Source organism: Rhinopithecus bieti, unplaced genomic scaffold, assembly GCF_001698545.2.
Source record: "Rhinopithecus bieti isolate Rb0 unplaced genomic scaffold, ASM169854v2 scaffold_14826, whole genome shotgun sequence".
In the NCBI taxonomy this organism is placed as follows: domain Eukaryota; kingdom Metazoa; phylum Chordata; class Mammalia; order Primates; family Cercopithecidae; genus Rhinopithecus; species Rhinopithecus bieti.
This window is the reverse complement of record NW_016808328.1, coordinates 16,602-33,508: the sequence shown is the minus strand read 5'-3', so window position 1 is coordinate 33,508 and position 16,907 is coordinate 16,602. Positions and strand designations below refer to the sequence as shown.

The window sequence follows — 16,907 nt, the reverse complement described above, 5'->3', positions numbered from 1 at the left end:
GAGCGGAGATCGGGCCACTGCACTCCAGCCTGGGTGACAGAGCCAGACTCCGTCTCAAAAAAAAAAAAGAAAGATATTATAAACCAAACATAGTGTGAACCTTAATTGTAGCTTGATTCAAAATGTAAAGTGAAGATACTGGGGCAGCAGGGAAACACTGGACATACACAAGGTATAATGATTTGGGGCCTCATTTTGAAACCGTATTTTAAAACATTGTGATTAAGGAATATTCTAAAGATTTCCCTTTAAAATATTTCAATATAAAAGGGGAGACACTTAAAAGAAAGGCAAAATATCAAAACTAATGTGAATGTCAGATAGGTTATGAACCCATTATAATGGCCACTTGTAAACGTGGCTCAAAACAAACGATTTTAATTCTGTTTAAAACTGTGTCAGTAGGCCCCAATTATCACCACAAAGATAAAACGTAAAGATACAAACACATCCTAAATCCAATTTTTGAGTGATCAATGCCTGGACATACTTACATTAGAGCTAAAAGCTATGCTCCTTTGCTGGGAAGGTTTTTCACTAGGATTTCTAGTTCCACTTTCTGTTACCTTTTCCGACAGCTAGACAGGTGAAGAAAAAGTGTAATTTTAAAACACATACTCTTGGTTTCTAAATCCTATATTAAAAAATAATCTAACTGTATACAAAATTTAGTTGTAAACACAAAAATCAACTTGGATCTAACGATATATTCATTCAACAGCTGAAGAGAATTACTGAGTTTTCCCCTTAACAAAACTGATTTAATATTAGGCTTAAGACGTTCTTGTCATAATTATTTTACTTCCCTGCTGGCAAATTTAAGTAATTTTTAAACTAGTTTTTTAATCAGTTTTCTCAGATTGAGTCAAGTTAACTTTTGAAAAGTAAAGCCACATCAGAAATACCTAGCTTTAAGAAGCTAAGGCATATTTGCCAGTTAGGCACCTAATCGTCTGAACAAAGACTTTGTCTACTAATACTGAACAAACCCACATCTGGGCCCAATTACACAGATTCATTTAGATACAGCATCTTTTTTTTTTTTTTTTTTTCTCGAGACGGAGTCTCACTGTCACCCAGGCTGGAGTGAAAAGTACAGTGCAATTTGCTAATGCACATCCTGCACATTTCTGGAGAATTATAACAAACTTATCTGCAAGTGAAGCAGGCCTCCTCTTCTGTAATCTCTCAAAACATCTGGAATATATTGCATATATTATGAAAGGGACATCTTTTTCACAGATGCCCCACCATTACAACGTGTACCTTTGCTTACTTTAAAAATTGACTTTAATACTTTATGCAAATAGTACCTGTCCCAAATTCTAGCATGCACATGTATCTACCAACAAAGAAAACTAAGTTTTCAGTGTGTGAACATAAACTTCAAATTAAACCTGATGCTTTAGCCCATGTATCAATTACCAACAGATTTTCTTCATCAATGTCTGCAGACCACATTCATGATTTCTATAAGACAGAAATAAAGCAGATAAACTATACTGTATATGTTGAGTACAGATTTGTGGGAACATAATGCTGCAAATGAAAGCTACACACACACACTGTAAATAGCTTAGAAAACCTGGTAACAGAAATCACCAAAGTACCAGCTACAATATATTAACGGTGTTAGAAGAGTACAGTGTTAACTGAAAATGAAAAATTAAATGTATTTTTTGAGACAGGGTCTCACTCTGCTGCCCAGGCTGGAGTACAATGGTGCAATCTTGGCTCACTGCAATCTTAGCATCCTGGGCTCAAAGATCCTCCTGCCTCAGCCTCCCAAACAGTTAGCACTACTGGCATGCGCCAGCATGCCTGGCTAATTTTTGTATTTTTTGTGAACACGCGGTTTTGTCACGTTGCCCAGGCTGATCTTTAACTCCTGGACTCAAGCCAGCTGCCTCATTACAGGCAAGAGGCACCATGCACGGTCAAATAAAGTTCATTAATTTCCCATTTTCATGGGTATGACCTTGCTTATCTTCAGATCTGCTACTAAAGTTCATCAGTCTCCCATTTTCATGGGTATGACCTTGCTTATCTTCAGATCTGCTACTCTGAATTTAGCACTTTATATACATAGCTAGACTTCCCAAAAATCATAGTCTAAGGTAAATAGTAAGTGACTTATCAGATTTGACAGTTAGCTTTCTGAACGTTTTGTTGGGACAAACCTAGAATACTTACTTCAGGCTTTGCACCATTACTTGATACACCTATTCCATGGCTTGTTTCTTTGGCTACACGAACAGTTCTGAGACTAGCTGGCAAGTCAATGTTGGTTGTTCCTAAAGCTTTCGCTGCATTGGCTTTTGCTATTTCTAACAGCTCCATTCGATCTGAAAAAAAAAAAAAAAAAAATTTATTCATCAATCTGGTAGTTTTCTCCCCCCAAGAGAACTCAGAATTACAAAATAAGCACGTTATTTTGTAGTATTCAATGTATTAAGTCACTTGTTTATAATATGTAAAGTAAGGTTGCTCTTTAACACTGGTTTGATGCGCTGGTCCACTTTATAGTTGGATTTTTTTCTCCCTACTAAATGCAGATAGAAAGTACCACAGTATTTGAGAGACTGTAAACCCCAAGTGTGCGTGAGGGTTCCATATGTGTCCTGGCACCAATCCCCCGAGTGAACAGAGGGACAACTGTGTAACTGTATTCACTGAAAACTCAGTTCTCCAGCTCACTTCTTGCTAAAAGAAATAAAATTCTTAAATAATCTTAGTTTTCAGTTTTCCTGAGTAAAGGCCTGAGCGTCCTACTATTTTGTCTTTTTGTTGTAGCTAATTTTCTCTAGTTAATAGCGGTATTATTTTGCTTTTTCTTCAAAGATGTATTTCTGAAAACCAGGGTTTTCTGCAATAGATTCTTCATATGGTACAATTATCACAACCACTGAACCAATACTGATACACTCAAGTGTATTTCTACCACCACCCCCGGCTAATTTTTGTATTTTTACTAGACAGTGAGCTACGTCGGCCAGGCTGGTATGGAACGCCTGGCCTCAAGTGACCCGCCCGCCTCCGGCCCCCAAAGTGCTGGGATCGCAGGCGTGAGCCACCGCGCCGGCCTCCTAAATCATTTAAGATACTCGACAATTCAATTGTATTCAGTAATAATGTCAACTAAAAGGCAGCGTGTTTTGATGTTGTTCTTCCCAATCTATAAACTTAAAACCTTTAACTTAATCATAACATTTAAAAGGCTCCACCACCAAGAACAGTCAGCCAATAGGAAAACAGGTTTCCTACATCCTGAGCCATTTGACATCCGATTGACCTTTAACCCTGAAGAGAAAGAACGCTGTCCACTAACTACAAGTAATGTCCTCCCTCTTTCCTCCAACGAAAAAGATTTCCAGCACCAAACGAACTAATATTGAAACTACACAGCAACTTTGGTTCCCTAACCTCCTCGTGCACTGTCACCACACATTACCAAAACTAGAAAGGTAAATGACCCACCCACCTTTTTCACTTAAGCGAAACGGGGTTCTGCTCCGCGACCTCGTCCTGGATCTGTCCCTCCATCTGCTGTGCTCCTCCGGGTACACTGTGCGACCAAAGCCGTAGTAGCGCCGCCCCCGCGCCATCGCGGACGCCCTTCCGTAGTACGACCTTTCCCGAGAGCGCGACCTGCTACGGGACCGGGACCAGGACCGGGACCGCGAAGGAGACCGGTAGTATCTCCTGGAGAAGCCGTAGCGCCTCTCTCGGTAACGGCGGCTGCGAGATCGCGACCGGCTCCGCGAGTATGACCGCGAGAAGCGCCTATACTTCCGCTGGTGGCGCCTTCGGGAACGGGACCTTGACCTGCTCCTCCGGCTCCGGCTCTGACTCCGACTCCTGGACGAAAACCGACTGGAGACGCGGGAATGGGACTGAGAGCTTCTGGAAAAAGAACGGCTCCTAGACCGCGACGAGAGCCGGCTGGACCCGCCCGATCGCGAGGCGGAGGGTGAATCCTTCTCCTGCGGCGAGCCCGGCCACATGTCGTTCACGTAGTTGGACATCTTCAGCTGCGGCTTTAGCCTGCGCTTTCTCCGGAAAGGATCCCGCAAGCCTCAACTCACGACTTCCTAAAAATCCCAGGAAGAAAAACAAGTCGAGTCGCGGAAGCGGGCGCCTGGCCACCCGGAAGCCACAGTCTGGGGCCCTCCGGGAGGCGGAGCCACGGCGCGGGCGGCGGCCGCGGCGAAAGGAATCAGCCCTAAAAACTCCGCTCGGCGCCCTGAGGCCGCGACCTCGAAGCAAAACGCTGCGTTCCCCAAACGCGAGCCCGGCACGTTTCCCGTCCCTCACTCCCGAGAGACCACTGCGGCGGTCCTGAGAGACCCAGTCAGCAGAAAACTTACCGCAGGCCGTCGACGCCTCCCTCACGACTGAGAGAAAGGCCCAACACACAACCTCCTTTCGGTTAGGACTAAGAGGGGCTTTTCGTACGCACTATCGAACAGCGAAGTCCACAACCTCCACCTCCGACCTCCGGACGCGCACTGAGAGCGTACGTCAGCAGGCGCCTCGAAAGTACCAGAAGCTGGCCCCCGGCGCATGCGCAGAGACGTTCCGTGGCGGGCGTGGCTCTCCTTTCGCCCAACCACCGCCCTGTCTCCTCCCTCCCACAAGCCGCGCCCTTGCCTCCACGGTGCCCATGCGCAATGGGGCTCCAGGGGGCGGTGCTCGGCACATCCGGGTGTCTCGCCCTTCGCCTTTTTTTTTTTTCTTTTCTCTTCTCTTCTCTTCTCTTCTGTCTCTCCCCCGTCTGAGATAATTGCGGGGCAGAAAACTTCGAAGATGGGACGGTCCCGCCTGGCGCTACACCAGACTCTGGCCTTACTGCACGGGCGGGGCTGGAGTAGGGCCGGGGGAGGAGTGGCCGCAGGCTGGAGAGGGCTGGGAGCGGGTGCCGTCTGACAGGCAGGTGCCCACAGGGTCGTTGCAGCCACCCGCCGGGAAGTCGCAGACCCGGCCTGAGCCTCCCAGGACCCTTCCTGGCCTCTGCCTCCTGTCCTGGGTACCGCGGCGCCGGGAGAAGGCGACCGAGTCCACACCCCACCATGACGGAGAGGGGACCGCGCCCTTCCCCGGGACACCCCAAGATCCCTGGAAATGCAGTATTAACGTAGAAAAGGTGTCTTACTTCCATGTTTTGGCTAGAAAGGTACTAAGGTCGAGACAAAATAAAAGGACTCACAATTGACCTTTAATCTGGGGCTAAGTATGAAGTCTGAGATACCTCTTCCAAAAACTGTGTTTGGTGTAAGAGTGTAAACAAAGGTGACCGTTTTAATTCTAGGGATCTACAAATGGGATGCATTTCAAACACTTCTTGTTGTAATAAAGCATAACAATTGCCTTGAAAATTGTGGGTTAATTGCTTTTTTTTTTTTTTTTTGAGACGAGGTCTCACTCGCCCGGGCTGGAGGGGACCCTCACGGCTCACTGCAGCCCAGGCTCCCGAAGAGCTGAACTACAGGCATGCACCACCACGCTGATTTTTTAAATTTTTTAGCCACGGAATCTAACTGTGTTGTCCAGGCTGGTCTCCAACTCCTGGGCTCAAGCGATTCTCCCGCCTCAGTCTCCCAAAGTGCTGGGATTACAGGCGTGAGCCACTTTGCCCAGCCTATACATTTCTTTACAAGTACATTTTGACAAAAGCCACTTTCTTTAGAGGGAGATACAAACTCACTCATCTCTTATTCATCTTCATCCCACATGTCCGCAGTTCATCCACATCTCCTGAGGATGCATCATGATGGAAGTAGTTCTTAAACAGTTTCTTTCTAAATCTCAAAACAGTGAAGATACAATGCCCATCCATCAGAAACTATTGCCCAAAGTTCTCATAAAGCTGTATGAGTGGACAGAAAAATAACACGAGGCCGGGCGCGGTGGCTCACGCTTGTAATCCCAGCACTTTGGGAGGCCGAAGCGGGTGGATCACCTAAGGTCAGGAGTTCGAGACCAGCCTGGCCAACATGGCAAAACCCTATCTCTACTAAAAATGCGAAAATTAGCCGGGCATGGTGGCAGGCGCCTGTAATCCCAGCTACTCAGGAGGCTGAGGCAGGAGAATTGCTTGAACCTGAGAGGCGGAGGTTGCAGTGAGCCGAGATGGTGCTATTGCACTCCAGCTTGGGTAACAAAAGCAAAACTCCATCTCAAAACAAATAATAATAATAACACGAGTTTCACATTTGACAAGTATAAAAATGATGTGTTAGGGGAACTAAAGTTAAACTATGCTTATGATACAGTCTTGAGCTCTTGGTTATGAATAGGAAAGGATGGAATGAGTCTCTGTAGACAGTTCATTGTATCAGTCAATGTGTGCCTAAAAAATGGTGACCAGAAAAATCCTAATTTTTTTTTTTTTTAAGACAGTCTCGCTCTAGCGCCAAGGCTGGAATGCAGTGGTGCTATCTTGGATTCACTGCAGCCTCTGCATACTGGGTTCACACGATTCTTGTGCCTCAGTCTCCCGAGCATCTGGGTTTACAGACGTGCATCATCACGCCAGCTAACTTTTTTTGTATTTTTAGTAGAGATCGGGTTTTGCCATGTTGGCCAGGCTGGTCTCGAAATCCTGACCTCAAGTGATCTGCCTGCCTTGGCCTCCCAAAGTGCTGGGATTACAGCCATGAGCCACTGTGCCCAGCAAATCCTGGATATTAACAGGATTTTGGAAACAGTGGGAAACATGTCTTAGCCCTGGTGCAGAATGCTGGTGTATTTGTCTCAAAAACATATGTGGTCTACCTGAATTAAAGTCTGCAAAGGATGTCACCTTCCTTTATTTCTCTAAACACTATTCTCTGAGCGTCTATCCACTCACCTAATTAAAAAAATTCAACTTTAGTTATTAGAACATCTAGCACTGAATTTGTAGGCTAATTTAGGTAGAAATAACATCTTTACAATAGCAAATCTTCCCATCTAAGAATGTGACAATGTTGTAACCAAGCGAGTTATAGAGAAACGTCACATTTTGAGAAAAATTATGGAGTCCTTGATTAGCCGGTGACCAAGAGACAGCTAGCGCTCAAAATTCTCTCGGTCCCAAAGAAGGGGCTAGATTTTCTTTTATACTAAGGTCTAAATAGGGGAGGGGGGTTTAACTGAAGCAATTTTACAGAAGCAGAATAGGCAAAAAGTTTTTAAAAATTAATTGGTTATAGAAGCAGTTACAAAAAATAAACAGTTCCAGGTACAGGGGCTTAAACTATCACTAAGAGACAAATGCAGGGGCTTTAAGGTATCTTCCACCAAGCACATTCCCAGGAGCTGCTGGTACAGCCTGCTTCAATATCTTATCAGCAGGTGCATTCTTGGATGTAATTGGAGTCAGCTTGCACTAGTTATTCCCTTAAGGGGGATAAAGGGTGCTGCAAGTAAAGAAACTAAAATGGAGTCTGTCCGGCTCTCGGTTAAAACAAGGTAAGGTATCACAACAAGCTTTAAGTGTGCCATTTAAGTTGGGGTTTTTTGTTTATGTCCTTCATTATGGTAGGCAAACCAATCGCCTCCCAGACATGTCCATTCCCTAATTTCCTGGAACCTGTGAATATGTTACCTTAAGGTAGCAAAAGGCATTATGCAGATGTAATTAAGGATAGGGATATGGAAATGAGATTATCCTGAAGTGTCTGGGTAGGCCCAATCTAATCTCAGGAGAGAGTCAAAGCATGAGAATTCCATGCCCTGTTGCTTCTTTTGAAATGTAGGGCCGGGCGCAGTGGCTCACGCCTGTAATCCCAGCACTTTGGGAGGCCAAGGCAGGCGGATCACCAGGTCAGGCATTTGAGATCAGCCTGGCCGACATGGTGAAACCCCGTCTCTACTAAAAATGCAAAAATTAGCTGGGAGAGGTGGTGTGTGCCTGTAATCCCAGCTACTTGGGAGGCGGAGGCAAGAGAATCACTTGAATCCGGGAGGCAAAGGTTGCAGTGAGCCGAGATCACACCACTACACTTCAGCCTGGGCAATAGAGCGAGACTCTGTCTCAAAGAAAAAAATAATTAAAAAAAAAAAAAAGAAAAAGAAATGTAGGGGCTTATGTGCAAGGGCAGGGAGAGTACTCTAGGGGCTAATGGTGGGTTCCAGCTGACAGCCAGAAAACAGACCTCAATCCTACATCATAGAACTGAATTCGGCCAACACCTGGATGAGCAAGTGTGGGGATCTTCCCCTAGAGCCTCCAAAAACAATCAAAATGTGGCTGACACCTTGACTCCAACCTGGTGAGACTCCTCACCTGTAGAACTATGAGATATTAAATTTGCGTTGTTTTAAGCCACTAACATTGTGATTATTTATTACCACAGCAGTAGGAAAATAAAACATTCAGTAGAATTTGTAGTTTTCCTTTCTTCTTTTTTTTTGAGACAGAGTTTCACTCTGTTGCCCAGGCTGCAGTGTGATGGCGTAGTTTTGGCTCACTGCAACCTCTGCCTCCTGGGTTCAAGCGATTCCCCTGCCTCAGCCTCCTCAGTAGCTGGGACTACAGGCGTGCACCACACCCAGCTAATTTTTGTATTTTTAGTAGAGACAGCGTTTCACCATGTTGGCCAGGCTGGTCTTGAACTGACCTCAAGTGATCCACCCGCCTCAGCCTCCCAAAGTGCTGAGATTACAGACATGAGCCACCACACCTGGCCTTTTTATTTATTTATTTTTTTGAGACAGGGTCTTGCTTTTTTGCCTAGGCTGGAGTGCAGTGGTGCCGTCACAGCTCACTGCAGTCTCGACTTCTCAGGCTGAGGTGATCTTCCCAGCTCAGCTGCCTGAGTAGCTGGGACTACAGGCCTACACCACTACACCCAGCTAATTTTATTAATTTTTTGTAGAGATGTATAAAAGCTAACGGTCATTCCCTAGAGGTATAGAATCCTCTAGAAGAGGTCTCCATCCTTCTTCCTCATATCTTAGAGATAACCAATGTTAACATTTTAATGAGTGCCCTTCCACAGCTTTCTTTGACATGTCAAATAGACCCATATATAGAATTTTTTTTTTTTTTTTGAGACAGAATCTCACTCTCTTGCCCAGGCTGGAGTGCAGTGGTGCAATCTCGACTTACTGCCACCTCTGCCTTCCTGGTTCAAGTGATTCCCATGCCCCAGCCTCCCAAGCAGCTGGGAGTACAGGTGCACGCCACCACGCCTGGCTAATTTTTGTTGCTGTTGTTGTTTTGTGAGACAGTCTCACTCTCTCGCTCAGGCTGGAGTGCAGTGGCATGATCTCGGCTCACTGCGATCTCCCTCTCCCAGGTTCAAATGATTCTCGTGCCTGAGCCTCCCAAGTAGCAGGGATTACAGGCACATGCACCATACCTGGCTATTTTTTTTTTTTTTTTTTCGGTAGAGGCATGTTCTGTGTGGGGAGTGCGCAGGTAAAAGCAAACACACAGCACTCACAACAAGTGCGGATTGTGAAGTACTTTAGGTTTATTTAAGTATAAAAGAGAAGGTGCATTGAGCAAACAGCAGTGAGAAAAAAAACAAAACAAAACAATCAGCGTATATACACTCACCAGATGATGGAGGATTCATCACCAGACCGGGAAGCAACAGCCTGGGTTCCAGAGTTGGCCACTGGTCCACGCACAGAGGAGGAGAGGTCTCATGCAGCTTCAGCATAGTCTGGGACCCTGACCATTTTTTTTTTCACTAAATACAATGCTCCAGGAGTTTCCTCCAACGGTAGTGGGGGTCAGCTTAGCTCTTTCAGAAAGGATTAGAGGAGCACATCCAAAGTGTGAGAGCTACAAAGAGGAAAAGTGCTCAGAGGAAAAAGCAGCTCTGAGTGATTTTGACACAGATGACATAGCTGTTGATCTTAGATCAGAGATTAGTTGAGATTAGACATCTCTGTTGTTAGGGCTGCTATAGAATCATAGCTACAGTCACCAGCAAAGCATTCAAGGCAATTAACAGATCAACAAACATGCCCGTTTTCAGATGTCCCAAGGAATTCCTGCTGCTGGGTGAACCATCACCCCATGGGAGCTCACTCCACTGTTTGCAATTACTGAGCCTTGGTATAAGTCAGCTGTTCTTCCTACTCTCCTCTTAGTGATGGTTTCCTGGGTTGGTAGCTGTATTGTGGAAATACCAGGCTTGCAGTGCTGCACAGGAGGCACTCTTGATAAACTTAACACATCTATTCCCTGCCATGCAGACCTAGTATGTGAAGATGCTATGTGTAATACTCATTAGGGAAGCCGATGACTCTGTCCCATTACAGCCACCATAGAGAGATGTTATGAATAGTTTTTTTTTTTTTTTTTTTTTGAGATGGAGTCTCACTCTGTTGCCCAGAATGGAGTGTAGTGGCATGGTCTCAGCTCACTGCAACCTCTGCCTCCCAGGTTCAAGTGATTCTCCTGCCTCAGCCTCCTGAGTAGCTGGGATTACAGGCACCTGCCACCATGCCCAGCTAATTTTTTGTATTTTTAGTAGGGACAGGGTTTCACCGTGTTGACCAGGCTGGTCTCGAACTCCTGACCTTGTGATCTGCCTGCTTCGGCCTCCCAAAGCACTGGGATCACAGGCGTGAACCACCGCACCCAGCCAAATAGTTCTGTATCACATCATTCAGCTTTTGGGGTGTCTACTCAAACTAGGGCAAGCAAAAGGACAACACACAAATCCAGATATGTATTTGCCAATGTTATTCTTGGTAAGTCATACAGGTGCAATTACTGGTGGTGTCACTACAACGGAAGAACCGATTGGTGCCTCTGTGTAATTGAGAATGAGACAGTCATGTCCGTGCCTAATGGCCACCTGTATTGCTTGAGGACTGCTCTGCTTTGCACAAAATATAACTCCTCCATGCACACTTTTGCTCACAGGGTGTTGCTACTCAGTCAGATGAGCCATCTCAACCATATCCGCCTTAACATCAGAGGAACCGTTATTAACCATATATGGATTATGTTACACAAACTTCACAGGGAATTTAACTTCGGTGATGGCAGTCATGGGCAATGGAATAACTGGAGAATGTCAACTGGGTCCAGGACAGAAAAAGGAGAAATACTACAGAAGGCTATGTTACTGATGCTGTAAGAGGTTTCTTTTTTGAAGGTTATATGCAGTCTACTTTCTGTCCTGCTCCCCCAAATCCTTTCACAGCCTCTACCTGATCATACTTAATTTTTGCAACTTCGACTCAACAACCAAATGATCACAGGTCATGTCTTGGGAGATTTAGCACTTGTATGGCCCTGTGAAAAGATTAGTTGTTTGATCCTCATCCTGACAACAAATAACCTTTACTTCAAGGTACAATGCAATGAAGCCATTATTTTTACAACCAGTGAAATGGGATCTTATAGAGCAGCAGTCCCAACCCTTTCAGTAGCAGGGACCAGTTTCATAGAAGACAGTTTTTCCACAGTCGGGGGTAAGGGCGTTGTTCTGGGATGATTGAAGTGCATTACATGTATTTTGCACTTTATATTATTATTACATTGTAATATATAATAAAATAGTTATACAACTTGCCATAATGTAGAATCAGTGGGAGCCCTGAGCTTGTTTTCCTGCAACTAGACGGTCCCATCTGAGGGGATGGGAGACAGTGACAGATCATTAAGTACTAGATTGTCATAAGGAGTGGCCATCTAGATCCTCTCATGCACAGAGTTCGCTCCTATGGGAATCTGATGCTGTAGCTGATGTGATGAAAGGTGGAGCTCAGGCAGTGATGCAAGCGATGGGGAATGGCTGTGAATACAGATGAAGCTTCACTCGCCCACCGCCTGCCTCCTGCCGTGCGTGCGGCCTGGTTCCTAACAGGCCACAAACAGGGAGTTGGAGACCACCTTTAATTGGTGAAGGGGGATACATATCAACGCTTTGGGCCAATAAAACGAATGTGCTCAGAGTAACCAGCTCTGAACGTTGCTCCCATGTTCAGCAACTGTTTCATTAAATGCTATTAATGGCTAAGTTTTTCCTGAAAGTCTTCCATCAGGATCTTTTTTTTTTTTAGACACAGAGTCTCTGTTGTCCAGGCAGGAGTGCCAGTGGCGCCATCCTAGCTCACTGCAGCCTCAAATTCCTAGGCTCAAACGATCCTCCCGCCTCAGCCTACTGAGTAGCTAGGACTACAGGCATGCGCCACTACACCTGACTAATTTTTATAAAGAGTTTTTGGTAAAGTCCATATAGCCCAGGCTGGTCTCAGACTCCTGGCCTCAGGTAAGATCCTCCATCCCGGTCAGCTAAGGTACTGGGATTCTATATAGGCATGAGCCACCATGCTGGGTCCCATTGATTTGTTGTTGTTATTAGACAGTCGCACTCAGTCACCCAGGATGGAGTGCAGTGGTGTGATCACAGCTCACTACAGCCTCAACCTCCTGGGTTCCAGTGATCCTCCCCCCTCAGCCCCCCGCCAGTAGCTGGTACTACAGGCACACACCACCATGCCCAGCTTTTTTGTGTGTTTTTTGTAGAGATGGGGTTTCACCATGTTGCCCAGGCTAATCTTGAACTCCTGGGCTCAAATGATCCTCCAGCCTTGGCCTCCCAGAATGCTGGAATTACAGGTGTGTGAGCCACCGTGCCTGGCTGCCCCATCGAGATCTCACAGGAAGCCCTCGCGTGCTTGACTTCTTGTATTTTGCTATTGGACCTAAATCTGACTTCTCTGGAATGCATCAGGCATGTCACAATGAGTCCAGTCACTTGAACAGTTCTTTAGGGCATGTCAAGTTACCTTCACTTGCTTTCCTCAGTCCACTAGACTGGTTTCTGGATTTGGCCTTTTGGGCAGCCTGGCTTGGAGGGTTATTATGCTTTGTAACCTGAAAGTTCACTGGGAGCCAAAGCCACATGCTGCTTTAAGTTGTATTACTTTTACCGCTATGTTATTTTTATTCCTAAAGTGGCACTGCTAGGTCGAAGGAGCTGGGTCATTAAAACATTGCAGTATTGCCTTCCAAAAAGGTTGTCACAACAATGTATGGGAATGCCTTCTTGATCTCCCAGACAGGTTTTCCCCCAATTATAGGTTATCTTGCTTTCCTGTACCTCCTATTTTTAGCATTTATCACACTTGTAATTAGATAATTAAAGTTTTATTTCTAATGCATTTCCTCTCAGAATATAAATTACATAAGGACGGAAACTTGTTCTTACTCTAACCCAGCATTCCAGACAGTGTATTTCATTTGGCATTCAATTGGTGTTTACTGAATGAACAAATGAAAAAGAATCTCACGTAGGTCTTAAGGGAACAGGAAGAGGGAAAGTAATATTTTAGAGAGAAACACAAGTCTTAGCAAACTTGGAATTAGAAATGCCCATTTTAGAATTTGGGGATAGAAGATAAATAGCTTGACTAGAGCAAAGGGTTTATTGTGGAGAATTTTGGAAAATAAAGCTGGAGATGTAGGATTTTTTTTTTGAGTCAGGGTCTCACCCTGTTGCCCAGGTTGAGTGAAATGGTGCAGTCATGGCTCACTACAGCCTCAACCTCCCAGTCTCAAGTGATCCTCCCACCTCAGCCTCCCAAGTAGCTGAGGCTACAAGCACACGTCACCATGCCCAGCTAATTTTTTGTTGGTGGTGGTATTTTTTGTAGAGACAAGGTTTCTCCATATTGCCCAGGCTGGTCTGGAACTCCTGGGCTCAAGTGATCTGCCCACCTCAGTTTCCCAAAGTGCTGGGATTACAGGCGTGACCCACCATACCTGGCCCGGAGAAATAGATTTGAGGCAGACCGTGGTGAGACATTAATGTGAACATCTACTTATGAAGCAGCAGGATCCTCATTCATCAGAAATAATCTATCTCCTAAAAGCTGACTGAATACACTGAGATGGCAAGCAGCTTTACCTACCTGGATGGGAGGAAAGAAAACGCTTGCAGGATTTGGGGGCAGAGTGTTCCAAAGGCTTTTAACCTTTAACATATGCTTTGCTTAAACAAATACCTAAAACACTTACACTACAAAAATGCATAATCTCACAATGTATTTATTTATTTTTTTGAGACGGAGTCTCGATCTGTTGCCTAAGCTGGAGTATAGTGGCACAATCTTGGCTCGCTGCAATCTCTGCCTCCCAGGTTCTAGTGATTCTCCTGCCTCAGTCTCCTGAGTAGCTGGGATTACAGACGTGCACCACCATGCCGGCTAATTTTTGTATATTTTGTAGAGACTAGGTGTCACAATGTTGGCCAGGCTGGTCTCGAACTCCTGACTTTGTGATCCGCCTGCCTGGGTCTCCCAAAGTGCTGGGATTACAGGCGTGAGCCACCGTGCCCAGCCGGCATCTAGTGTTCTCATGGGAGAAGGCTTTTTGGAAGGCCCTGTCATTGTGTTTGTGAGACTGGCTCCTGCTGTCCTCCTCTCAGGGCTGTCTGAGGTTTCTGTTCCTACGACATAAAGAATTAGTTCCAATTATTCTCTCAGTAGGTTCAAAACCTAAAACTTTTTATCTACAGAATGAACAAGAATATTGCTTTACGTAATAAAAACTCATTTGAACTTTTAATATTCAGTCATTATACCAAGTACTTTCAGTATTAAAGCATAAGAATTTTCTTTCTGGAACCAAACAATGAAATAAATATCTCTTTAAAAAAAACTTTGCATTTGTACTATGATATAAGTTTGGTATCATAGGAGATTTGGCCTAGAAAACACTTTGTCATTTTAGAGGTGTTATCCAATGTTCTGCGCAGACGCTGGAGTCACAGAAAATGGAGTTGAATCCTTTCTCTGCCACTCTTTGAGGAGAATCTCACCATTTATTATGCACTGTAGAATACAACAATAAAATACAGCTATGTACCACATAACAACATCTTGGTCAACAACAGACTGCATATATGATGGTGGTCACCCAGTAAGCTAAGGTTAATTTATTATTATTCCTTTTTTTTTTTTTGAGATGGAGTCTTACTCTGTCACCCAGGCTAGAGTGGAATGGCACCATCTCGGCTCACTGAACCTCTGCCTCCTAGGTTCAAGCGATTCTCCTGCCTCAGCCTCCCAAGTAGCTGGGATTATAGGCACCTACCACATTTGGCTAATTTTTTGTACTTTTAGTAAAGATGGGATTTCACCATGTTGGCCAGGCTGATCTCAAACTTCTGACCTCAAGTGATCCGCCCACCTCAAAGTGCTGGGATCAGAGGCCTGAGCCACTGTGCCCGGCCTTGTTTGCTTTTTTAACAGATAACAGTGTGCTCATAGAAACTGCTTTGACATGACTGCAATCATGTGTTTCATAGACCTTTAATTAGATTATACCATTAGAGTCTTCAGATGTTATAATTTTTTTTTTTTTTTTTTTTTTTTGAGAGGGAGTATCACTCTGTCACCAGGCTGGAGTTCAGTGCCACAATCTCAGCTCACTGCAACCTCTGCCTCCCAAGTTCAAGCGATTCTCCTGCCTCAGCCTCCCGAGTAGCTGGGACTACAGGCACGCGCTACCACACCTGGCTAATTTTTGCATTTTTAGTTGAGACGGGGTTTCACCATGTCGGCCAGGATCTGCCCGCCTTGGACTCCCAAAGTGCTGGGATTACAGGTGTGAGCCACCATGCCTGGCCTATACTTCCCTTTTTGAATACCATTTGGTGTTTTGAAGAATTAACAGCTTTGTGAACGTGGCAGTGCTTGTGATTCAGGCTTCCACTGAGACCAAGGGCAGAACCTGATTGCAGGACAACAGATGGACAGTGTGTGGCAGTGTTTAAATGTTCTTCTGAAAGCTGATACCACAGCTCTCTGTGCACTGATTGCATATGCATCCCAAGATTATATTACTGTTTTCTATTGCTATGTGTCACGCTTTGCCAAACAGGATGTGGAAGATGAATTAGCAGTTTCCTTAGGTACTTCTTAACAATTGGTCAAAATGAACTCCATTGCTTAAGAAAAGCATAAACACCATTTAGTCACTGAATATAGCTGTATGTATGATTGTTACTATGGGAAATCTTGTTTTGCCAATTTTCTTTGAAAATTCTGGCAGACCAAGGTTCTTTTGTTTACATAATACTTGAAAATAAAATGAACAAGCTAAACAAACTACCAAGTTTTCACTTACATAAATGTAGTTGCATACAGAAAATGTGACTGTGAATTTATTTCTCTAGGACTTTTAAACTATAAGCATTATTTGCATGAAAGAGGACCAATTATCAATTACAAACTCACAGAATTTTATAGATTTTTTTTTCCTACACAGCACATAAAACAGAATTTGAAGCCTCCCTCCAAACACAGGGGAAGGAGGTTGTATGTACATCCTCATTGTCTTTCACATTCTAAGGTGGTACCACTCAGTGATTGAAATCCTTAAGCATTGTATTAGTCTGCTTGGGCTACCATAATAGCAGCTTAAACTGTTGTTAAGCCACTCAGACTTAAATAACAGAAATTTATTTCCTTTGTAATTCTGGACGCTGGAAGTTCAAGGTGTCGGCAGGGTTGGTTTCTGGGTGACATCTCTCTTTCTGTCTTGCAGATGGCTGCCTCCTCCCTGTGTCCTCATATGGCCTGTCCTCTGCTTTTACACTTCTGGTGTCTCTTTTTTTTTTTTTTTTTTTTTTTTTTTTTTTTTTTGAGACAGAGTCTCACTCTGTCACCCAGGCTGGAGTGCAGTGGCCTGATCTTGGCTCACTGCAACCTCTGCCTCCCGGGTTCAAGCAATTCTCCTGTCTCAGCCTCCTGAGTAGCTGGGACTACAGGTGCCCGCCACCACAACCGGCTAATTTTTTGTAATTTTAGTAGAGAGGGGGTTTCACCGTGTTAGCCAGGATGGTCTCCATCTCCTGACCTCGTGATCCGCCTGCCTTGGCCTCCCAAACTGTTGGGATTACAGGTGTGAGCCACTGTACCTAGCCAATTTCTTTTTTTTTTTTTTT

General features: G+C 44.7%; 1 protein-coding gene and 1 long non-coding RNA gene across 7 annotated transcripts in view; both read right to left on the bottom strand.

The window, feature by feature from the left end:
* RSRP1 (arginine and serine rich protein 1) overlaps nucleotides 1-4,569 on the bottom strand; it is a 5,856-nt gene extending 1,287 nt beyond the window's left edge. For 2 of the 5 annotated variants that reach the window (XR_001888074.1, XM_017886500.1), the window contains exons 1-4: nucleotides 4,368-4,569; nucleotides 3,482-4,091; nucleotides 2,194-2,345; nucleotides 495-578 (exon numbers count right to left, since the gene is read on the bottom strand). Coding sequence is in view for 1 of the 5 variants with exons in the window: in XM_017886500.1 (XP_017741989.1) it covers nucleotides 495-578; nucleotides 2,194-2,345; nucleotides 3,482-4,025 (780 nt within the window). In the remaining 4 variants the exon portion in view is untranslated. Of the gene's footprint in view, nucleotides 1-494; nucleotides 1,471-2,193; nucleotides 2,346-3,481; nucleotides 4,092-4,367 lie in introns of all 5 variants that reach the window. The other 3 variants (XR_001888076.1, XR_001888075.1, XR_001888077.1) reach the window with 3 other exon arrangements.
* A 9,655-nt stretch (nucleotides 4,570-14,224) lies between these two features.
* The window catches only part of LOC108538430 (uncharacterized), an 11,722-nt gene continuing 9,039 nt past the window's right edge, over nucleotides 14,225-16,907 (bottom strand). For both annotated transcript variants that reach the window (XR_001888072.1, XR_001888073.1), the window contains one exon: nucleotides 14,225-14,405. This is a non-coding gene — a long non-coding RNA (uncharacterized LOC108538430). The remainder of the gene's footprint in view (nucleotides 14,406-16,907) is intronic.